Genomic DNA, 26,158 nt, shown 5'->3' on the forward strand with positions numbered 1-26,158 from the left:
TACCAGAAATAAAGTGAAGACTGGCTTGAGTGGCCAGTGAAGGTGTGTTTGAAGGTGGGTGGTCTAGTTTCCGGTGTCACTAACCAAGGAAAAACTGCCATGTTTCACCAGATCATTTAATTTTCGACATCAAAGTCAGTTGACTAAACCTTGGTCATATTATGTGCCCTCTTTGTCACTAAATGGAAGGGAGAAATTATAAAAACTTTATTTTACTCACTGCTACAAGAAGGAGAGGCTGTAATATAGTGAAACAGAATCAAAAATTGGTGGGCTTAGTCTACCATCTCTGTATTGGGACGGTTATTATTCTTTCCTTCCTTAAACATTGAGAAGCTTTATTTTACATCCATTTCAGGTATTTGTCCATCAAAACAAAAATAAATACAGTAATCCCTCCACTATCCTACGCAATAGAGCCAAAGGCATGTCCGGAAAGTGGTCCTGTCCGGATAGTGGGCCCCTGCCTCCTGGACTGGTACTTATGGACCCTAACCCAGCCTAACTTTGAAAGCCACCTAAATAGCTCCCTACCAGACATGCATAGCACCTATTTAAACCTATTTAAGACCCTATTCACACCAATAATTGACATAAAGCATGATATAAATGAAAAGGAACCAAAGAATGAGAAATTAGAAGTGACTGTACCTCAGCCAGGGTACTTACAGCATGTTTGTGCCCGCCTTCTGTAAGGTTTTGGCAGTGGTGAAAATGCTCTTGAAGCACGTACAGTAATCCAGTGTTGTGCTGCACTTACAGTAATTCTTTGCACTGTGAGTTATAACTGTTTAACACTGCTCATTGTTAATTGCATCAGGCCAGTTTCAACTGCCAGGTTTGCACTCCACAGTTAATCCTTTGCACTCTAAATTCTAATTTCTTAACACTGCACAACACTGTAAATTCCCGTGTGGTCTAGTGGCGAGGTATTGCAGTTTATTCACTGTTTATTCACAAAAAAATGAGCATGTGTGGCTTCCATTACGATAAGCTACCACTCGCGATCGAAGTTAGGCAATAACTGTGTGTTGGTGAGGGGGAAACAGAGTTGCCAGATCGCAACGGCCACATTACCAAACTCCTCAGTTTTCATTACCAAATTTAACTCTTCATTACCAAATTTGTAAAGCTAACATTTATTCTTCGCTAATTATATATACAAGTGGAAATACATGTAATCACTCTTATAATTAACAGCATGTTGATTATTTTCACGTTATTTACTTTAGCAGATTAATCAGAGAGAGCAGACAATCCACCATCTCCAGCCTGTGTATCCTCATACATGTGAAAAATCCATTTGGTAATATATTGCTCTGATTCATTACCAAATGAATATTTCATGACCAAATTGGCCTACATTTGGTAATAAAAAATACCATATGGCAACCTTGACAGGGGAGGGGGGGAGGCGGGAGGAATGAAGGGGTGAGGGTCCGTGGTGTAACAGCTGTTCGGCGCCACGCAGTAATTTCAAATTAAGGGTGGGAAAAAATTCAGATTTTTAGGGGATTTTTTCTTTTTTTGGTTCCAAAGGTCCAGGCCCACAATATCCGGTAAGTGGCGATGTCCAGAAAGTGGGGGTCCAGAAAGTGGGTGTCCGGAAAGTACAGGGATTACTGTAGTGTTACGAGAAACATGTAACGATTCTTTGTTAACCCCTAAACCGAGGGGTTGTTTTCGCTCGACTTTGTATGTCCCGCTAGGATATTCGCGCTCCGACAGACTTTCTAAAAATATTTGCCCAAAATCAGTTATTAGTCCTAGAATATTATAATTATATATGCATATGGCTCATACCTTCAGCTTTCTCCTGGGATGTTTATTGAGCCTTCATCGAGTACCGTAGGACTTGTGGAGACTTCTGAAGTTGGGTAACGAAGTCTCCACTTTACACTTCCCGATACCCCATAATACAGTTACCACTGCCTTATATTATAACTACAAACACTATTCTATGAATTTCAAGTAGTTTGGAATCCATAGTCCAAAAAAAAAAAAAACTGTGAAAGCAATGCACATTATGAGCGCATACGAGCTTTCCTCCTGTGCTGGTTCCCCAATGGCTTTCTGAGGCAGAGCTGTCATTTATTATTTATAAACACACTCACACTTTATATTCCTAGTGCTTTATTACACTTATTTATATATACAATATTTATCTATAAGTTTCTTTCAGTACTAGTAGTTTATTTTCACTCCAGGCATTCACTTTCTCATCCTGTATACTAGCGTTGAGAGCGAATCTGTCACTTTCACTTTCATAACTCATTGTATTCATACATGCTAGAGTGAAACTTTCACTTTCATTACTCCTAGTACATATACTCGTATTCTTATATTACTACTCATTTACATTTCTATTTACATTCTCTATTTTATTTACATTATTTACATTTCTATTTCATTTACACTATGTTATGCACTGTCACTTGCAGTAACTTATAAAGCTATTTTCCACTGTTCACTTATATTTACATTATTTGCTTTCACTTGCTGTTTACACATTATTTACATTTCCACTTGCACTGCTTTAGAGTCACCAGAAAGATCATAGTCACTGTCCATCATTTTCATTGATAAATTAGCCAGTTCATGTTCCACAGCAGTCACTTAGCCCTTTACCCCTTTCCACACGAGGTTTAGTAGGGGTAGAGGTCACAGGGCCCTTTGCATGGGGCTAAAAAGTGGCGGAATTGGAGAGGCGCGAATCCGACGTTGTTTCACCTTGAAAGACGACAGTAAACTGAATGTTGTTGCCTAGGGGCAGTGAAGGGCTGCCAATGTCAGCGTGGTGACAGCTGCTAAATATATACGCTATGAAATTATTGGTAGGAAATCTAGACAATACATAATAAATTAGGTAGTTCCAGGTGAATGTAAATATCACTTAGGCTTCTCCCTTCCTTTCTTATATCGTTTTCGTTTTTAAAGGCTCCAACATGCTTGCATGTGTCGGCCTTGGTCACCTAATGGCGGCTCTCCACGCTGCACGATCCATTGCAGCCTCCTTGTTCAGTCCCTTAACCCTAAGGTCACACTTAATGACCTCGTCCCATGTCTTTCTCGGTCTACCCCCCATAACCCCACCCCCAATATTAACACTTCTCACCTTCCTCACCCAATTATCATCCCCCATCCTCTCCACATGTCCAAACCACCTCAATCTACCTCTCCTCATCACAACACCAATACACTCCAGTCCCATCCTACCTCTCAACTCTTCCATTGTAAACCCAGCCCCTCCAGGCCTTGGACGCAGGGACGCACTGCACATCCACCTAATCATTGTCATTTCTGTACGTCTGAGCTGGCGAATGTCTTCCTCCTTCACTGCCCAGGTCTCACTGCCATACAGCATCACACTCCTAACACACGCTGCATACAAAGACCCCTTAGCACGTAGGGAGAGCCCCCTCAATGTCAGGAGAGGCAAGAGCTCCCTGAACTTCTTCCAACCACTTCTCACCCTAGCCACAGAGCTAGCTCCAGCCCCACCTCCAGCACACAACATGTCTCCTAAATAACAAAACTCCTCCACACACTCAAGAGATTCACCAGCAAGTTCAATCCTTTCACGTCTGACGATCTCCACCTGCTCGCCCCGGCACGCCGTACACAAAAAATCGGCATTATCTCGCAGTCTACCTCTGATACCACTACATCTCTTATGCACCCATTTATCACACACACCGCACAAGATGGAATTACTTCCCACGCCCTTGTGGCAAACTGCACACGGCCACTCTCCCTCGTCTTTGACAGTACCGCCACCAACCCTAGATATCATCACTTTTGTTTTATCTGCATTTACCCTTAAACCCTTTTGCCCCATACCATCTCTCCACTTCCTAAACCTTTCCTCCGCCTCCCTTTCATTCTCTGCAATCAACACCAAATCATCAGGATACAACAACTCCCACGGGAGTCCGTTTCTAAAGTCACGTGAAAGGGCTTCAAGTACCATGATAAACAACATGGGACTCAAGACTGACCCCTGATGCACACCAACATTCACGGAAAACTCATCACTCAAATCTCCATTCACTCTCACCTGGGTGTGAGCACCCACATACATGGCCATAACCACCCTAACCAGCCACTCCTCCAAGCCAAGCTTTCTCATTGCCCACTTCACCACCTCTCTAGGGACTCTGTCAAAGGCCTTTTCCAAATCAACAAAAACAAAATAAAGATCCCTTCTCCTACCAATATATTTTTCCTGAAGCTGTCGAACAATGAATATGGCATCAGTGGTCCCCCTACCTGGCATAAACCCAAACTGCATCTCATCAATATTCACTCTTTCTCTAATCATACCTTCTAAAACTCTCTCCATTACCTTCATTATCTGATCTAAAAGCTTTATACCTCTATAATTTCCTCTTTCCAGGGCATCACCCTTCCCTTTATACACATTTACAATTACACTCTTCAGCCAATCATCTGGGACAACACACTCATAAATAATCCTATTTATCAGGTCAGTGACTAAACTCACCCCTATATCGCCTGAGGCCTTCAACATTTCGGCAGTCAACCCAGACACACCTGCTGCCTTCCCCACCCTCATCCTGCCTATTGCCTCACTCACAGTAGCAGTATCAATCAAAGGCCAAGGGCCAGACACTGGATCTGCTGGCTCCAAACCTTCCCTGTCCCAGTCAAACTCCTCATTCAACAACCGGTTATTATGCTCTCTCCATGCATCTTTAATATCCTCACTGTTCACCACTACCCTTCCTTCATCATTCTTCACACACTGCTCACCTATGATATCCCGATTATCCCTCTTCACCTGACCTGCCACCCTAAATATATTTTTCCTTTCCCCATGATTTAGGTTATCAAGTAATTGTCTCTGTGACTCAGACTTTGCCCTGTATACCTCTCTCCTAGCCCTACGCTTGGCAGCCAAATATTCCTCTTTGCTACCACCCTTCTTCCATTCCCGGAAAAGCCTTCTTTTCTCCTTAATTGCAGCTTCTACACCCTCATCCCACCACCAAGTTACTTTATGTATTTTTATTATGAGAACAGGTCATACAGCATATTTCATGGGGAAATAAACAGGGAAAATTAGCGAACAAGTGCACGTGAGGTGTTGCCAGGTGATAATTAGCCCATTCCGGATGTATGGCAGTATCAATTACCTTTTCTCTTTCTTTTATATATTATTTTGTATAAGAATAGGGCAAAGGGCACATTTCAATGGATAAAATGAGTGGAAAAATCCCTCCAGCATTTGTGTAGCGCAGCGCAACTGGTCAGGCGGAAGGAGAGGGTAATGGAGGGGAGGTAAGGATGGGGGAAGTCAAGGACAGGAGAAAAATGGCTAAACTGTCAACAGTGGATGGGAGTACAGGTGACATTAGCAGAACTGAGTATAGCTGGACACTGGTAGTACTGATAGATGATACAAGCCACCACTTGAAAGCCCGGGTGAATTGAAAATAACACAGAATCACAAAAGTGACGCCCCGCGGTATGATCCCTTGCTCCCAAGCATCACAAAAGTGAAGCCCCGCAGTTAAGGGGTTAAGAAATAGTAGCACGACATGGCTGAAGATCGTACGTTACTATCACAAACAATAACAAACTAATGTGTGTCTACTTCCCAGCTGGACCTACTGTGTATTCTCAACACAGCTGAAGATTGTACATTACGATCATAAACAATAACAAACTCACGTGTGTCTACTGCCCCGCTGGACCTGCTGTATAAAGATCATGGAAAACCGTTGCATAGAAAAATGGACAGTGCCTAGACTGAGCAACGGTGCGCATCATCTGCTGAGTGTCAGCTGCCGGCTGGGAGCATCTAATTGTGGTGGAATTCGCGAATTGTGAGACAACTCGGAAACTTTTTTCTTGCGTGAAAAATAAGGCGTCGAAGTGAAATGCGTCCAAATATGAGGACTTACTGTTTATATATAATATATATATATATATATATATATATATATATATATATATATATATATATATATATCATCATCCGGACCTCCTTTCCCACCCCAGGGTGGGGTGAGGAGTAGCAATGTCCAGACAGCACAAACTTGCCCAATCCAAATAGGCCACACTTCCATTCACTCATCATTCAAGCCTCCAGAATCCTATCTCTACTGGATATGCCAAAAAAATGCACCACATTCTGCTGCTTCACACAAACATATCAGGTTGAGTCAATTCAGACGCTGCTATGCTCACAAAGGGTGCCAAAATCCCTGATTATGCATTTCTCCTCACAACATTCATCCAGCCAGCTCGATCTCTTGTCAGTTCCCTAGCCTCACCGACTTCCAAACCTCTCTTCCTCAAACACTCATCCACCATATCTGTCCACCTTATCCTTGGCCTACCTTATCTCCTCCCTCCTTCAAATTCGCTCAGGTAAACCTTTTTCACCACCCTATTGTTATCCATTCTTTCCACATGACCATACCATCTCAAGACACTCTCTTCGATTCTGGTGTCCACCGACTTCCTCACTCCACACCTTTCACGAATCACACTATTTCATGTCCAATCCACTCTCTGTACTCCACAAACATTCCTCAACAGTCCCATCTCCACTGCTCTTACTCTTGACTTTTCATTTTCATGCCACACCATAGTCTTACACCCATAAGTTAGAGCTGGCACTAACACTCCCTCATGTAAGCCTCATGCAGCTGCAACACTCAAGCCTCTGTTTCTTATCAAGATCAAGACCTTCATTGCACCAGTTACTTTTCTTCCTTGTGTCACTCAATATTATATATATATATATATATATATATATATATATATATATATATATATATATATATATATACATATATATATATATATATAAACATATATATAAATAAATAAATAAATAAATAATATATATATATATATATATATATATATATATATATATATATATATATATATATATATATATATATATATATATATATATATATATATATATATATATATATATATGTTGAGTGACACAAGGAAGAAAAGTAGCTGCATATATATATATATATATATATATATACTGTATATATAAATGGATACTTTCATGATATGGCCAGAGAATGGGTCCTGCTGCTTACTTGCTGGTGCTGGTTGTTGAGATGTGTGTTATGTCTGCATTCTCTCCCTCATATTGTGTCCAACCACTATTTTCCATTCCTTCACCTAATGTACACAACTGGTTAACTCTGAAAGAGTCCCTCTTTCCCCCTGCCTATTATCTCCATTCTCCAGGCACCTCAAAATGAATGAATCATAATACAGGTATACCCCAGTTTAATGATCTAATTGGTTAGGTAAAACCCCATCGTTAGGCGGGGTATCATATATCGGGGTACTTTTATCGTGTATTTCAACGTGGACTGTTTACTAGCCTTGGGTTTCCCCCCAAACCAAGTCCAAAACCCACCCAGATGAGCCCAAAAACAGGTTTAAAGGCAATCAAAATGGCCTAACAGCTATCAAGGAAGCTGACCTAAGCCTAACACCTATAAATAACTCACCTAAACCAACAAATGTAATCGAATATCGCCAAATATAAGTCTGGAAAAAATCAAACTTAGTAAACTGTACCCCAAAATGACAATGTTCACCCCACCTGTGGCTAAAACACATTAAATGAAGTCTAAAAGCAGTTTATAAATCAACCATGACACACAATTGTAGTCTAAAATATAATCACAATCGGTAAGACAAATCAAACCCCATCGTTAAACCAGGGTTTGGCAATCGTTAGGAGGGGTATGGTGCAATTTCTACACCCATCATTAAGCCGGGGTATCGCATCTAGGGGTATCATATATCAGGGTATTACTGTACTGTCCTCTTTCTGCCTCTCTGAAAGAGCTGGAAAAGTTAAGAGGTAAGCTTCATATAGCCAAGAATCCATTTTCCTGCTTACCTGTTTATGTAACAGCTTGCTGTCTTTCTGCTACTGGTTTGTGAGGGCTTGTGAGTAATTGATATGTCATGGCTTTTTGGCAATGAGAGTAGATATTCCTCTTTGATCAAGACCTCCTGTTCCCTCTCTCTGTCTGTCTTTCCCTCTGCCTACGACCTCCAGTCTTTCTAACAGAAAGCTCCCCGGCATCTCAACATTAACAGATCATGATACTGGCCCTAATATGCTTGTCCAAAATGAAAGAAAAATGCCACTGCAATAATATTATGATAAACCCATTGGATCGAACTTATACCTAACCTGTTTGTGCAATAGCTCATTCAGCTTCTGTTGCCGGATTGTGAGGTCCTGCATGTGACTTATGTGTCGTGTCTTTGTTGCATTCAGAACAGATATTTCTCCCTTAACTGATGCCTCTTGCTCTTTCCACTGGTCCACTCCACATCTGTGTTGTTGTTCTGCTTCTGCTACACGCTCTTTCTGTCTCATCAGAGCTTGCATGCCTCCCTCTGCCTCCTGTGGTAAGTAGAAGGGTTGTAACAACCACATTATCTTAACTATTATCATTATCAAAATTATTATGAGCTTGTTGTATGGTTGTGGAGTTGATGCTAACATGTTAGAAAGTGTCAGAAGAATCCTGAGATAATGGTGTCATGTGGCGAGAATGGGAAATGTAAGACTGACCAGGATAGTGTATGTGATGGGAGGGGGGGAGAGGGAGACCAAGGATGAGATGACAGGATGGGGTGCAGAGATATATGAGTGAATTAGAGGGAGGGCAGCCTTATCGTGGAGAACAAGGTGACACTGAGGTGATATCAGACAGTGGCACCCTCCTCTGGGATTGAGGCATCTGGCAACAAATATAGATTGCTATAAGAACGTGGTACCGTATACCTCACTCAACCTACCCTCTGTTAGGCCTTCAACATGGCCTTGAGTGAATGAAGAGCAAAAATGTATATATAAAAGGTGACCCTAGCTGTATTTTAATTATAACCTTTCTTCCATAAACAATGGGTCCTCACATAAATCTAGGGTGCATGCAGAAACTTCATGTGAGGCATGCTTCTGCTTCAAGACTGGGGTTAAAAACATAAATAACACTAATGGTAATTTCTGACTTCAAACAACTTTACAATGAATCACAAGCAGCTTTTAGTGAAGAAAAGGTGTTAGTGACAAAGAACTTCTATTTATCTATCTATAGCCCGACGCCCTAATCCTGCAAAGGGTGGCTGCAGACAAAATGCCTCCAAGTCGCTCTGTCACCCATCATTTGACTACCCTCCCTCATATATCTCTCAACTCCATCCCTCCACCTCATCCTCAGTCTACCCCTCCCTCTCCCTCCCTCCACCTCACCTACATACACCCTCTTAGTCAGTCTTTCATTCTCCATTCTCTCTACATGTCCAAACCACCTCAGTGTATTTCTCCTAATCTTCTCAACCACATCCATATCCACCCCACAACGTTCCTTCACTTCTTCATTCGTCAACCTGTCCCTCCATGTCACTCCACATGCTCCTCTCAAGTAACTCATTTCCACTGCTCTCACTCTTGACTTGTTCCCCTCTTGCAAGGTCCATGCCTCGCTTCCATTCGTCAGGGTAGGGATCACAATACTATCATGCAGTGACTTCTTAACTTCTATACTCACCTCCCTATTTTTCATAACTGCTTTCAGTGAACCAACAACCTTCCTTCCCTGATGTACCCTTTCAAGCACTTCATCCCCAACGTTCCATCCTTACTCATCACACTACCCAAGTACTGTACTTGAATGCACTCACATTCTCCATATCCTCACCATCCAACCTCACTGTACATACTGTGACTTCATTCCTCTCAAACACCATAACTTTACTCTTGTTTACATTAACTTTCAGATTCCTCTTCCTACACACTGACCCAAATTCATTCACAAAGCCTTGCAACTCCCATTCATCTTCACTCAACAATACTGTATCATCAACAAACAGCAACACCAGAATCTTCCAAATCTCACCCTCATTCATTAGAGCCACCCCCACATCCACTGCCCTACCCTGCACCTCCTTTACAACCCCATCCATGTATATATTAAACAGCCAAGGAGCCATCACACAACCCTGTTTCAGTCCCACATTGAGATCAATGAACTCACTCAGCTCACCATCCACTCACACCATAGCCCTAGCTCCTTCGTACATACTCTTCACAGCACTCAATTTCCCCTCCACTCCATATATTCTTAATACCTTCCACATACCTTGCCTATCTATTCTGTCATAAGCTTTCTCCAAGTCCATGAAGGCTGCATACACTTTCTTTCCCTTCTCTAGATAATTCTCCACTAAACATCTTAGAACAAATATCTGATCTACACACCCTTTTCCCTTCCTACATCTCCAACTAGAACTTACGGCATATAATAACTTGAATTCTCAACACAGCCTACAATGAATACTGTACTGACATAAGAAACTCGGACCTGAGACTGAGGCTGTCATTAGCAGAGATGCATCACTAAAGAAGGGACACTAGACATATTTTCCGACAATCTTGTCATATCCCTTATCTGTAATCTTCCTTTTCTAACCTCCTCCATCTAAAATAACTCTTCCCAGATACATCCCTCTTTCCGTATACAATACAGACAGTGCTTATTATAAGTCAGAGATGGGATCGAAATTTTAAATTAGAAACTGAAAGTACAGTATTATGAAGAAATTACTGAATCTTGGCCAAAACTTTCCATTTTCCTACCTTCAACATGGTCTGCAGTGAATTAATTGTATCCTGTGTTGACATGAGGAGCTCAGAGTTCAGACTGAGGTTGTCATGAGCTGATGAGTAGCGCTGACGAAGAGATGTTAGCCAAGCTTCCTTCTCTGCTATCAACTCTTGCTGCTGTCTGGTCCCTTCCTCATGAGCTTCCAGCAATTTGTTCAGCTTGCACAATGCATTTTCCAGCCCCCATACCTCAGGACATATAAAGGAAGTTACATCATCCTCAATATCATCATCTAGCCTGCACAGTACATTATCTAGCCCCCATACTTTAGGACTCATACAAACCCTACAATTACATCAATCATCCTCTTCTGTCTTTCTTTCCTTCATTCTTTCCTCGTCTTTCTGCCTACGAGTGACTTTACGCCCCCTCTTCTATCTTTCTTTCCTTCATTCTTTCCTCTTCCATCTGCCTTTGGGTGACTCTACACTGAGTGACAAGCCAAATGGTTTCCTGTACACCAGGAAACCATTTACTATGCTGGGTGGTAACCATATAGCCAAATTTTGGCACCTGGTGGTTTAGTGGGTAATTACAGCACTCCAATCAGATTGAACCGGTGAAGGTTTATATCCAAGGAGTGGTTGGGGTTTATTGCTCACGTAATGCCACTCAGGGATGAGTGAGGCTGGTCACTCTCATCTCAAATGTCAGGACCAACTTGCCTAGCCCCGGGCTCCTGCGCTCCTTGTGGGGCAACGTAGGACTGGATGATGGATGGATGGATGGATCACTGTCATCCTCATTCTTCAGCTTCACACTTAAACTACAAACAAACATCATCATCATCTAATCCTGTGTTGCCCCATGAGGGGCATAGAAGCCTGGGGCTATGCAACTTGGTCCTGACATTTAAGATGAGAGTGACCATCCTCATTCATCCCTGAGTGGCATTATATGAGCAATAAACCCCAACTACCCTTGGATACCTACACAGGCTCAATCTAACTGAAGCACCCTAATTACCCACTAAACCACCAGGTGTCATAAGTTGACTATAGGGTTACCAACAAGTGTAGCAACTGGTTTCCTTGTGTACAGGAAACCATTTGACGTGTCATTCAGTGTAGGGTCACCCACAGACAGAAGGAAGAGGAAAAAATAAAGGAAAAACAGAAAAGGAAGGAAGGAAAGAGGGAACAAAGAGAGGAAAACGCAGTCACCCGAGAGCAGCACTACATCGAGAGAAAAAGAAAGAAGGAACAAAGAGAGGAAAAGGCAGTCACCCGAGAGCAGCACTACATCGAGAGAGTGGATGGTGAATGCCCCCACCTACCTCAATTATAAGAAATCCTCCTGCTTATGCAGCCAAAGTGTTAAAGTGGATGACTGTGCACGCAGAATCCACATAAGCATGGCCTTTATACAATTTTAATAAAGCTACTGTGTTAACCAAGTCTCCAGCCAGACCTATACTAGCCTACTAAACCCTCTATGATCCCAATTACATTACAGATATGCTTTCTATGGGCATTACATCCTGTATGGGGGTTAAGCTGACAAAAGACAGGAGTCCACTGGAGACACACACACTGTACCACTGAAGCAATTCACTGACAGAGGAGATGTGGGACCACAACCTCTCAAATATTTACAACAGACTTTAAATACCTTCGGACTAATTCAGACTTTATGCAGGTGCAATGATGTGCATTATTTACAGTACTATGGAGATGAGCTGTCAATAAGTATGGGGAAAATAATTTAAATAATGGACTGAGGGACCATGCAAAAAGGCTGCCTCACTGCTGCATATGATGGTATCACAGTTTTACAGATGCCAGTCAACTGAGTTCATGTTCAGATAAGCCTCTGGCAACATCTACAACAACAAGACTCAAGAATGAGACCACAAACTACTTCTGCATATCTGTGTCAGTGTCCGTAACAGACTGAAGTTGTCCTATGATTTACTTAGCCTCCTCTTCCACTAACTGTCTTCACAATCTGCCCCATCATCTCACCTTACAACCCTCTTATTTTACTATAATCTTCCTACCTCCAGATGATTTCATGCAGCTTAGAAGTGATTTCCAAACTGGAGGAGTTAGATAAAGCCTTCACTAACAACTGCAATACAAAAGATTTTATTGACTTAAATAAAAAAAATTTTGGGATGGCTAATTTTAAACCCTTCAATCAGAAAAGTCTGAACAGCTGAATGAAATCATTTGATGGCACTAAGAACACTCTAAAATAAAGAAGAAATATAAAACCTGTGCCTGGATTTCTGCTGCAGTGGTTGTGGTGGTTTGTAATTGTCCTGCGGTCCACTTTGCCTCCTCTTCCACCACTGACCGCCGCCCCACCACCTCGCCACACGATCGTTCCACCTCAGTCAAGATCTCCCTCTCCTGATCCACCTCAAGTCTCAATATGCCTAACTTCTCCTGCACAGTTACACAATCCTGAAAATAAAATATATGATAAGGGCCAATCCCATTTAACCCCCTTCAAGATCTAGGAGCCTAAGGTTAGGCTACCATAGTCCAGTACATTGAAGGGCTGATGATCAGCCTGATTCTTTTGACGGTACTGTATTACATACTCATAAAGCTTACAATCACCTTCTGAGACTGAAAACATGTAAAGCTGTTACTCTGACTGGAGCATTCTAACCAACACATCAGAAGTTCCCAACCCCCAGTCATCGAGCTGATAATAAACCAAGGGCTGCTGACATGTGGGTCATGAAAATAATCTTTACAATTATAAGGAATAGTGATAACTTAATTACAAACTCTTACTAGCTGAGTTCACTAGCCACACACTTGCATGATGAGAAATGGATCACCAAGCTGTCATACCAGTACTTACTGGAATGCAATGTGTTCACTTATCTCAGTGAGCTTGTGTCACTGCTGGGGAAAATGACAAGTGTTCAAACGGGTTGGTTACGTAACTGTTTTCAAGGGACAAAAGAGCCATGGGGCCAAAGTGTGAAAAAAGGTGTGTTGTATATGTTTCATCATTGTCAATCTAACTAAATGAGCAGGAAGTGTGTCTGTGTAGTGCATCATACATGATCACCTGGATGCTTTCTCTCTCTACTGAGTTTAAACAGTATTTTCTGTCCTCTGTGGATGTGAGGGTCTCCATGAAATGTATCAGAGACCCAACTGCAAACATTTATAATGAGCTATGCACTGTGAAGGAACAATAAATGTTGGATGAGTTGAAGATGATCAAGGTCTCAAAATTTTCTTCAGTTCAAATGTATCTCTGGAATCTTTCTGGGTCAAGATAAAAATGAAATACAATATATGGTATGAATCTCAACCTTTCTACAGTGGGAGTAATGATATTGCACTCTATTTCAACCACTTATCTATGAAACTGGGTTTTCAGCAATGACTGCAATCAAGACACACCAATGGAGTTAAATGGATATCAGGAATACACTGTGATAAGCAGGAAGCAGTTGGAGAAGGCCTCAGGAGATACAGGAGTGGATTTAGCTACTGATCTGATTAAGATGATTATATATGAGTGTGCTGTGGATGGGGGCACTAACCATCCACTCACTCGATGTAGTGCTGCTCTCAGGTGTCTGCCCAATTCTCTATTCCTTCCTTCATTCCTCTAATGTCCATCTTTCTTTCCACTTCCTTCTGTCTACAGGTGACTCTACACTTAGTGACAAGCCAAATGGTTTCCTGTACACCTGGAAACCATTCATTACACTGGGTGGTTACCATATAACCAACTATGATGCCTGGTGGTTTAGTGGGTAATTAAGGTGTTCCACCCGGATTGAGCCTGCGTCGGTTTATATCCAAGGGATGGTTGGGGTTTACTGCTCATGTAATGCCACTCAGGGATAAGTGAGGCTGGTCACTCTCATCTTAATTGTTAGGACCAACTTGCCTAGCCCCGGGCTCTCATGCTCCTCATGGGGCAACACAGGATTAGATAATGTATGTATGTATCTGTTGTCCCAGATGACTGGCTGAAGAGTGTGACTGTAAATAAATACAAGGTAAAGGGTAATGCCCTGGAAAGAGGAAATTATAGAGGCACAAAACTTTTGGGCCACATAATGAAGGTAATGGAGAGAGTCCTAGAGTAATATAAGGGAAGGAATAAATATTGATGAGACGCAGTTTGGGCTTATGCCAAGCAAAGCATCCCACAGCTTCAGGAAAACATGTAGCAGAGAAAAGAGATCTGTACAGTACTTAGTTTATGTTGATTTGGAGAAGGACTGTGACAGAGTCCCTGTGGAGGTGGTGAAGTAGGCAATGAGAGAGCTCAGGAGGAAGGAGTGGCTGGTTAGAGTGGTTATGATTATGTATGTGGCTGCTCGCACCCAGGTGAGAATGAATGGAGATTTGAGGGATGAGTTTTCCATGAAAGTTCGCATGCATCAGGTGGCAGCCTTTGTCATGGTATTTGAAGCTCTTTCATGTGATTTTACAAATGGACTCCCATGGGAGATGTTGTATGCTGATTACTTGGTGTTAACTGCAGAAAATGAATGGGAGGCAATGGAAAGATTTAGAAAGTGGAAAGACAGCTCCATGTCACATATCAATAACTTGTGCTGCTGCACACATTCCTCACTCCCTATAACTTTAACATCCCTCATTAACCTCCTATAAGCCCTCCTGACCAGGAAATAGTCTATCTGGCTGCTATTTCCCCCAGACTCGTACATAATCAACCTACTCTCTCTTATCCTAAAATGAGTGTTGGACACAATCAACTTCACTGCCTCCCTAAACTCAAGTATCCTTTCCCCTTCCTCATTTCTTGTACCATATGCACATCCCCCATGTACTGGTACTCCTTCATATCCTTGACCTGCTTCACCTACATGACCATTTAAATACCTCCCCTAATACTATAATCTCATCATCCCCCATACCACTTACTACATGCAGTTAAGTCATCCCAAAATCTATCCTTCTCTACCTCATTCAAGCCTGCCTGTGGAGCATGTGCCAATACAATTACAAACACCATCCCACCAAAGACAATATTCACTATTATCCTATCAGTTACTCTCATAACATTCATGACATATTCTAACCACATTTCACTAACCAACACACCCACACCCTCATATCCATCTATCCTGCCCTGCCAAAACAACTTATAGCAACAATCCTTCCCAGCAATCTCTCTGGCTGATTCACCCCTATACTGGACTTTGTGCACACATCCCACATCCACACACCTCCTACTCATTACCTCAACCACTTCCCCCGATCTACCCCTCAAACTTCCCACATTCCATGAAGCCATTCTGATCCCCCTGGGTGACTTATTGTCCTCAGGCTTGCTTTGAGATATATTCTTTAACTTGGTCATAATCAGTAAAATAAGAAGGGGAGAGAGAAGCCATAGGCCCAACCCATTGCACAGTCCCAGGCCCAGGCAATGAATCTGGGACCCCAAGCCCACCAGTCTTGACTAGTGGCTGTGGTAGTGGCCTTGGGGCACCCTGCCAGGACAGCTAAAGGTACTCCCTCCAAGCGCACCTTGGCACATTAGGCCTAACTCTCTGCCATTATTCACCCATTGATAGGCAGCCTCCTCAGGCACTACTCACAGGTTCGAGGCCCCTCTCTATTAGGTGAAAGTGGCAGCCTAGGAACCACAATGCCCTGTACCCTCTAGCACAGGTTCAAGCCCCATCTCATCCTGGCCCCAATATCTATGCAGGCGGAGCCCTCGTCACGCCTCCCCTCACGAGGACCGCCACTAGGTAGCGGGGGCAAAGTTTTCTGGCTACATGCCCTTGCTAGCATCAACCCCTATGACGTAGTGGGGTACGTTGTGTGATATATAAAGTGCATGCAATGTAGTGTGAGATATTTAGAGAAATTATTTGGGAGAGCATGCTGGTCTACTCTCCATGTTAGTGTCACACTGAAAAGGTCAACAAAGGGGGATGGTTAGGTAGCTAGTGACACAGGAACTTTAGCTCTCTCTGTCACCAGCATTCCCATTCCCCTTGGGAGTACCACCCTGATTGGCTGGTGCTACAGCCTCCTTCCTGGAAAATAATAATATATACAATAATACTGTACTGTACACTGATAAACACGTCTTCTATTTACCTTATTGTGGTGAACACAGCTGAAGTGGTCAGGCAGTACGGACTGCTTCTGGCTTTATCAAACTTACTCCAATATATAAGAATTTAGTCTGGTACCTCCCCAATTCCGATAAAAGTGAATTCCGGTCTAATGAAGTCCGTTATATTGAGGTTTTACTGTATTTCTGTGTATCATACCTCAGTGGTATGAGTATGATCATTAGCTACATGAAGATGCATTATCAGTATGATCATTAGCTACGGTACATGAAGATGCATTAATGTGGCTTCCCAGTATGTTAGCAATTCATCTCTTTGTGCTGCAGTTGAACACATACACGTGCACAAAAATAAAGAAAGAAAGAAATAAACATAAATTTACCTCCAACTATGAATTAATCATGTGTTAGTGTAGTGGTGTTTGTATATGGTGTTGTGAGAAGGGGCATATAAGTCATGGAGTGTGTATGTGTATCTATGGTATTCTTCATCCACCACGGTTTAATGGAATTTCTGTTCTCTTGCAGCCTATTTCCCGTTGCTCAGAGACAAAATAAGACAGCACTACAGCTCTACATCCTTTCCAGAGCACTTCAGTATAGCTAGCACCATATTCTGTCAATAATCTCTCATTATAATATACCAAACAGTACCTCAATAGTATGTGAGTGATCAGTGGCAGTATGAAGCAGATGTGTAAGTGTGGCTTCCCAGTGTGCCAAGAGTTGATCTCTATGTGCTGCAGCAGGCAGGAAAGCTGCCCCCAACTGGTCCAGGGCAGCCTGGGCAGCAATGGTTTCCCCCTGTGTGGCCGCAAGTTCACATTCAGCAGTAGCACAAGCAGTACTAGTGCGTTCCAGTGCTACACTCAGATCCTGAAACGAAAATGCTGCATCACTCACATGATTGTTTGCTGAAAACTATATATAGCAGTAGGAAAGGAAAACGGAACATGGAGGCAATTCTAATATGGCCATCCCCTGCATGGGAATTCCCAGGAGGAAGCAAAGCATAAGAGATGATGACTATGATTAGAGGGAAGGCCCTGATTTCCGATGGTCATTTATGGAACACCTATGATTATCGTGTGTGAGTCGAAGCCAATTCAGTCAGCAGCAGCAAATGAAGCACTAGTACATCCCTGAGTTATGCTCATATCCTGTAAAAATAACAACACTGAATTTCATTTCAGCCATCCACCTATCGTCAAACCCTGTGTCATCACTCCTAGCAATATATTCTTAAATTAATCTCATCTACAAATCAGCACTCAGTAAAATAAAAACAATGTAGTCTGATCTCATACTAGAATCAGGTCTTGCAACACCACGAAAGCATCATATTCAGACGTTCATAACACTATGGTACATTACTTTCATCACAGGTGCTTATCATCCACTCACTTGATGTAGTGCTGACTACTTCTTCCTCAGCCTTTATCATTCTTTTTGTGCCTGCCCTCCTCTCCTCCTATTTCTCTCAGCTTTCCTATCACTTCTTATTGCTTTTCTTTCCTTTACAAGTGGCTTTACATTGGGTGACAAGCCAAATGGTTTCCTGTAAGCCAAGAAACCATTTACAAAGCTGGGTGGTAGCCATATAACCAAACTATACGTGCTCCCTACGTGTCAGCAAGTGAGTTGGTGAAGGGTTAGTGCCCCTCCCTGTAAAACAAATAACTCAAAGTCAAATAGCCACCCCTTACGGGATTATGGCATCTGGCAAGAGACAGATAGATAGATAGATAGACAGGTGCTTATTTTGACCAAGGAATGACTGACACACAAACACACACACACACACTCACGCACGCATGCATGCACACACACACACTCACGCACGCATGCATGCACACACACACACTCACGCATGCATGCATGCACACACACACACACACACACACACACACACACTCACACACACACTAACAGAGAGAGAGAGAGAGAGTGTAATGGAGAGGCTGAACATCACCTCACCTTGACCTTAGATGCATCATCAGCTGAGTACTGAAGAAGGATAAGATTATCATCCTCTGCTTGAGCAAGTTCCTCGAGCAGATCCTGCAGAAGGCTGGTGTCCCCCTTAAAGTTCTTGTGTAGTTCTTCCAGTTCGGACCTCCTCTGTCTGGCATGGGCCTCCAACTGCTGTGATGCCTCTTGGAACAACCCTAACTCTGCCTGCCTTTGCCGACACTGCTTCACAATGCCCTCCGCCTCACTGCTTGCCTGGCGCTCCTGTTGGGCCTCTGTTTCCACATCCCGTCGGTGTGCACTTACCAGAGCCTGCCAGAGTTGTGTTTGGTTGGATTACAAAGTGTGAAATGAAGGACTGCTGAGCCTCAGGGTTAAGTTAGCAATGCTAACATGTAATACATCCAAATCCATCTGCACAGAAAGCTGACAGAGAATCTGAAAGCATTTTAGGAGGCAGATGGTTCACCTCAAGCAGGCCTTAAAAGTATCAAACAGTGACCACACCATCACCAGATGTCATATGCAACATCAATAGCTAAGAAAAAGGTGATAAGCACTGGGGTTGGCCATTGCCATTTCTAATGTTCCTCTATCATCACACTTGCAACACATCTGTGACATACTCGGTAAATAACAGTTAAATTACAGTACCCACACTATCACTTCTACATCACCTCACACCACCACTCTACATACATCATAACCCCACACCATTACCTCACACTACCACTTCACATCATCATCCTACACCATCACCCACACTATCACTCCATACCATCACCCAGGCCACATTATCACTCACACCATTACTCCACACCATCATCCACATTATCACCCACATCACACCATCACCCACACCACACCATCACCCACACTATCACCCACATCACATCATCACCCACACTATCACCCATATCACACCATCACCTACACTGCATCATCACCTTACACCAGCAAGACTCTACGCAATTACGTGGCCTGTATCGTGGGAGATATAACCGTGTATATTTGGCCATATATGAGCTTGCGGGCCATATTGTGCTGGATATAACTGTGCTGTGAGGACCTGAACAATTGTCTTCCATGTTACATATTAAGCGAGTTATGGGAGAGAATGTTATAGGTGTGACTGCTCTACTAGTATACCATTCCATATTCTAGCACTGTATTAATCTCTTGTTACAGCTCAACATCCAAGATGGAGAGGTGACAATTTTGGGCCAAGTCAGAGTAAAAAGGTTGTACCTGTATGCAGTTAAGCACAGTACTGTATTTTTGTTTTGTCTGCCATCAACTGTGCCAAGTTGCAAAAGTGGAAATCAGTCTGTTCCTCTTTGGCATCATCAGATAAAAACAGGCTTATTGTAGACTGAAGACAGACCTATTAAATCAGGGATAGAACTGGGACACTTTGACAAATACTAAATCACAGAGGCATAAAATTCAATGGCTACTGTAAGCCTTACTTTTCAGGTCATAATGAGTGTCCCTTGTTACTTTCGGCAGTTATACTGAACTCCAAATGAAATGAAAGAGGTGAGGGATCTTCATCTGGTTAGAGTAGATGTGCCATAAGGAAAATTCCCTTACCTGCATGTTGTTAAGCATCTGTGTCATGTCTACCACTCGTGCTGTGTTGCGAGAGTGAGCATCAGTCTGTTCCCGCCAGGTATCGTCAGCACGAGACACCTCCTGCCTAAGGCGCTCCACATCTTCGGCCAGCGAACGGTTGTCCTCGTCAAGCAGGAGGAGACCCAGCCCAGGATTGGCCACAGCAGCTTCTAATGCTCCCTCCATTATCACAGTCTCAGTAAACCTGCGACATGCATCTAGTGCACTCGTGTTATATCTGGCTATCGTGCAAACATTTACTGCCTCTTCAGGACTGCAGGAAACCAGGACTACAAAAATCTGTCAAAAAATCCAAGGTGAGAGTGATCAGCTGCTCACCCTTGAGCAAAAGACACCTGTCCTCAACTAGTAGCAGCAGCCTTTGCCTGGGGCTGACTAATGCTACTTCTAATGCTGCTGCTATTATTACAACCTCAAAACACCTGTAACACACACACACACACACATAGACACATGCAATGGTTGTTGAAGTTATGTGTTATGTGTGCCTTTGGAGATGTTGTAACACCTCTTCTACAGTAATTTATTCTGTACTGTAAATTAAAATACATTATATTCTTGTATATTCTTAATGCAAACTGTCAGCATTAAAGTGATATAAGTAACATAGCTACAAGAGATTGTCCAGATGTAATATGCAACATTTAGCTAAGAAAGAGAGGCTATGCACTGGGGTTGGTCCACGTCATTTCTAATGTTCCTTCTATCATCACACACTCACAACACACTTGTGACAGTTAAATTACAGTACCGGTACTGTATACCCATCCATCCCTCATACAATCCTTTAGTGCCCCATCAGGTATGTCAGGGCCCATGGTCAGGCTATGCAGTGCAGACACTGCAGACAAGAGTAACCAGTTGCTCACTCCTTAGCAGCATTACATGAGGCATAAATCCCAGCCACCACTTAAATTCCAACCCTTATGAGCCATATTGGGCTGGATTGTCATACCTTACTATACGGTACCATAAGATACCTAAATTCTTTGAAAGTAATTTGGCTTAGGCTATGCACTACATCAGTACACAGCACAAAGGCCCAGCCTTGATCTCCTTGGATGTACATCAGAGAATAAAGAGCTCTGGAACTACGGTACATTATCATGGTGGGAATCCAACCACCAATTTGACAAATGGATAAATCCACCATATACACTGCTGCTGCTGATGGCGAATGGACTGGGGAGTTGGAACTGTCAGTGTAGACTTTCAGGTGTTCGGCATAGACAGTGGATGCCAGCTCCAAAAAGATTTGGGGGGTGAGACGTCCATCCTGTGACTTGCTGAAGGACTCCGAGAGCTGAAGTGAGATCATGGTTGAGAGGTCCCGCCAAGGAGGGATAGGAGGTACTGTAATCAGTAGATGACGGGGAGGTGGATGGAGTGACAGTGTCTGGTGTGCTTGGAGGGCTCAGATTAACAAGGACTGTCTGGACGTAATGAGTCTGGTCAGGTGGTTCAAAGGATTGACACCACCAGCAGCATGGAGGGCTGGTAGTGGGTGAAGAGTGAGAGACTGGTGAATGGCTAAGAAGTGTCTGCAGGTAAGTTTCATCCTGGTGAGAGGGAGTGGGGAGGGAACACCACTTTTGGCCTGCAGAGAATGAAAGGGAGGAGAAGGAGGGATTTAGGAAGTGAAGAGATGGCATGGGGCACAGGGGCTTGAGAGTAAATGCAGATAAAACAAAGGTGATGGTATCAAGAGTTGGTGGCAGTACCGTCAAAGAAGTGGTAGTGGGGCTATGTGCAGTTTGCCACAAGGGCATTGGAGCAATTCCATCTTGAGCAGTGTTTGGGATAAGTGGGTGCCTAAGAGATGTAGTGGTATTAGAGGTTGACTGCATGATAATGCTCATTTCATGCATGCGGTGTGTCGGGAAGAGCATATGGAGATTGTCATGCATGAAAAGACTGATCTTGCTGGCAAATCTCTTGAGTAGCTATGTGGATGAGTTTTGTTACTTTGGAGACATGTTATGTGGTGGAGGTGGGACTGGAGTTAGCTCTGTGGCTACTGTGATGATTGGTTGGAAGAAGTTCAGGGAACCGTTGCCTCTTCTGACACTGAGAGGTCTCTCCCTCCATGCTAAGAGATCTTTGTATGTGGCATGTGTTAGAAGTGTAATGCTGTATGGTAGTGAGACCTGGGGCAGTAAAGGAGGAGGATATTAGCAGGCTCAAATGTGCAGAAATGACAATGACTAGGTGAATCTGCACTGCATCCTTGAATGCAAGGCCTGGGGTGGCTAGGTTTAAAATGAAAGAGTTACGAAGAAGGATGGAACCAGAGTGCATTGGTGTTGTGATGAGGAAAGATTGACTGAGATGGTCTGGGCATGTGGTGAGGATGAGGGATGATAACAGGGTGCAGAAAGTGGGAAGTACATGTATCGTTGGGTGGGGTTGCAAGAGGAAGACTGAAAAGACCTGGAATGAGGTCCTAGAGTGTTAGGCTACCTAAGGGATAAGCGACTGAATAGGGAGGCTGCCAAACATCAAGCAGCACGTAGAGCCGCCATTAGGTGACCAAGGTCGGCACATGCAAGTGTGCTGGAGCCTTTATAAATGAAACAAAATTAAATGGGACACAGCAGGGGAAGAATAAAATACCCCAGGTCCTATCGTCAGTGCTGTACAGTACAGTGTATTTTGGACAGGATCCAGCTGTCAGAGTTGGGTGTTGTAAGCACAGCCATAAAGTGCAGATCCATAGTTCAACTTGGAAAGTATGGTGGTTCTGTAATAGGCCAGGAGCAGGTCATGAATGGCACCCCAGCATGACCCTACCAGGCTCTTCGTGACATCCAAGTGCTTGACATAAGAATTCTATAGATGCTCTATGCATCGGTTCCAGGGAAGGATTGGATCATCCAGATGGAGACCCAGAAGGGTATGTTACCTGATGCCTGGCAGCACCTCCCATCTGATCTTGAGAGCTGGTTGTGAAGGTGGGCTGCGTAGTGTAAAAGCCACCGCTGCGCTTTTTTGGACATTTATCTCCATGTCCCACCTGTGGACTCTGCCAACTGAAGATGGCAATGGGCCTTTACAATGGTGGTCACTTGGCTGATGAAGGTGGCATTGTCAGCATAAAACAGGTACCAGTAGGTGACGTTAGATGAGCATGGCAGGTCAAGACAACATGACACTGAAGAGAGGGATGCCGAGTGGTGATCCTTAAGGTGCTCCTTGTGCAATTAGATATGGACTGCAAAGGGCTCCACCAATCAACACTCTGAAGCTGAAGTTCGACAGGAAGTCATGGACCCATGACAAAAGGGAGGCAGTGATCTTACGTCAGCTTGAAGAGTATATCCAGGTGAGGGGCTGAGTCAAATGCCATTTCCAGGTCTATGAAAATGGTCAGCATGAACATCCCTCTGTTGTATGAATCATGAATTATGTGTTCTACTAGGCACAAAATATTCATGGTGCTCTGGCCAGGGTGAAATCCACACTGTTCCCCCCAAAACAGGGACTGCGATTCCAGCCACCATGAGAGGTAGTACACCACCATCTTCTCCAGCAGCTGCCTCACACATGATAGTAGAACTATGGGCCTGTACAACAATGGGGTAGTAGGGTCGCATCCTGTTTTGGGGAATGGCAACAGTGTGGATTCTTTCCAGTCCTAATCATATTTTCCTTGTTTATTGATGGATCCTCTTCATACTGGAAGATGCACTTTCGTATGCCTTTACAAAGTCACTGAATCAGTTCAAGGGGAGGTAAAAATTTGTTAATTTCTAAGAAGTGGTTTTATGTTTCCTTACGGATTACCAAGGTTAGGTTAGGTTTAATTAGCTAAGATTAAATCATAGTAGGTTACCAGATTTTTACCTTGAATATGTTTGCATTTATTTCTATCTGTTGTGTATCTGATAGCTTTCTGAAAATTTTACAATGCTCGGCACTTCCTTTTGACATTTAATGCCTTGGAATAAGCAGTTTATATATTTTTTCAATTAGCTGTTACATGATGGCCCCTCTAACTACTGGTAGCTATTTCTTTTTATTTTTTTTAGCAGTGTCAGGCCACTGGTTAGCAGTATGGCAGGTTAAGCATGATTGGGGTAGTAAGCCTAAGATAATTTGGTACCCCTCCAAATGCCTTCACAGTGATTCTACTGCATATGTGGCTTGAAACACTGGTTCTGAGCATTCATACTACTCATAATTGCGCCACCTGAAGGCTTTTTGTACGCACAGATATCAACTAATAAGATGTAGGATATCAAACCAATATTAGGGTGGGCAATGGTGGAGGCAATAATGTTCAACTTACCAAGTCTTACTAAATTCTCTGAACTTCGTGAGGGAAGAACCACAAAAACTAATCGCTAGGTAAAACAGTGCACCATTCATTATCTATAAAGTTACTGCTGCCTGAACACTGTCGAAATCACTAGTTAAGACTAAAAATAAGGCTTGTATACCTTTTGGGTGTATGTAACAAGCTGTGTTTTATTATACTTGGCTCTCTTCATAGATTATCATTGACAAAGGAACGTTTTAAATCGTATTTTGGATAAAGTAAATAGCTTTAATTAAAAACAATACATATTCAACAGTATATGTACTTACATTGTAAAATTAAAACCACATTTCTGTTTGTAACAATGCAAGAAACTTATTGATCCCGCACTCTTCTGACGCGTTGCCATGACAACCACAACGTCAACAAAACATATTTGTGGGAGACATTGAGGTGATCACACGCCTCAACTGAATAAAGGACTCCCGTCAGGACTGCTGCAGCGTGCAGACGTTAGTCGTGGTGCTCTGCCTTGCTGACGACCTTTTCTGTCCCCTACCCACCAACTGTTCCTTGATCACTCATTATAATATTCGTGCGCAAATTTGTGGTGCTTTTGGTATTGCTACCGCTACTATCCGGCCGTGTTTAGGCGCGGTCGAGGTGAGTGATCGGTATGGCGAAGACACAGCCGGCTGACCACCTGGTTCAAGTTCTTGGAAATGACGATGAGGCTATGACAGAGGTCGGACTTCCCCAGGGCAAGCGTGGACGACAGCCACCCCAGGAGGAAGAGGAGGATGGTGGACTGGATGGCCATCCCACACAGGGAAGTATTTCAAGCCCACAGCAGTTACAGACAACACCACAGGTGAGCGCTTGGTTACTTTCCTAGTGCGCACTCTGGACAGTAGTGCGGTCTTTTCAAATCCCAGGGCATTGTCCAAGGCCATTAATGCTTGCTCCTGGAGTAAGTACAGTGTGGAGGGCGAACTTCGGGTACTGGGACGAGGGGCTGCCTTTCGCTTCTGCATAGCAGAGACGAATATAGCCAAGTTGCCTGCCCCTCCCGAATCTCTAACTTCCCTGGGAGAATGGAAGGTTAAGTGCTGGAGGGCTACCTCCCCCACTGATAGTGCTTACTCTTTTCGTGAAATCAGCCCAGTGTCACTAGACCTCTCCACTGAGGACATACTCTCTCAGCTTCGTTGTCTGGGGTCAGGAGGCCGCCTTGTAGAGGTTTCACGTCTCACCTCCCGATCTGGACAGGACGGCACATGGGTACAGTCTCGGGTTGTCTGACTCAAGTTCGAAGGCCCCCTGCCAGAGAAGGTCTTACTAGGACATTCCTGTTATGTGGTAGGTACTTATACCTTTCCTCTGCTACGCTGCTTTACATGCCATCAGCTTGGGCATGGATCCCTCTCCTGTCGCAACAAGGTCCGATGTGCACGCTGTAGCTGCTTTAAACCCTACCGCTCCACCACTGGGGAGCCATGCACAGAGGACCCTTACTGCTTTTTCTGTGGCGATGCCCACACTGTCACATCACGAA

General features: G+C 43.4%; 1 protein-coding gene across 1 annotated transcript in view; it reads right to left on the reverse strand.

Moving 5' to 3' along the window:
- The window catches only part of Ccdc39 (Coiled-coil domain containing protein 39), an 88,423-nt gene extending 67,913 nt beyond the window's left edge, over window positions 1–20,510 (reverse strand). The window contains exons 1-6 of the mRNA XM_080275265.1: window positions 20,304–20,510; window positions 18,717–19,022; window positions 17,394–17,615; window positions 12,914–13,105; window positions 10,670–10,885; window positions 8,216–8,431 (exon numbers count right to left, since the gene is read on the reverse strand). Of these exons, the coding sequence (XP_080131391.1) occupies window positions 8,216–8,431; window positions 10,670–10,885; window positions 12,914–13,105; window positions 17,394–17,615; window positions 18,717–19,022; window positions 20,304–20,510 (1,359 nt within the window). The remainder of the gene's footprint in view (window positions 1–8,215; window positions 8,432–10,669; window positions 10,886–12,913; window positions 13,106–17,393; window positions 17,616–18,716; window positions 19,023–20,303) is intronic.
- Between the last annotated feature and the right edge of the window lie 5,648 nt (window positions 20,511–26,158).

The sequence above is a fragment of the Coenobita brevimanus genome, chromosome 61, assembly GCF_032717465.1.
Source record: "Coenobita brevimanus isolate Jiangsu-jjx chromosome 61, ASM3271746v2, whole genome shotgun sequence".
Lineage (NCBI taxonomy): Eukaryota > Metazoa > Arthropoda > Malacostraca > Decapoda > Coenobitidae > Coenobita > Coenobita brevimanus.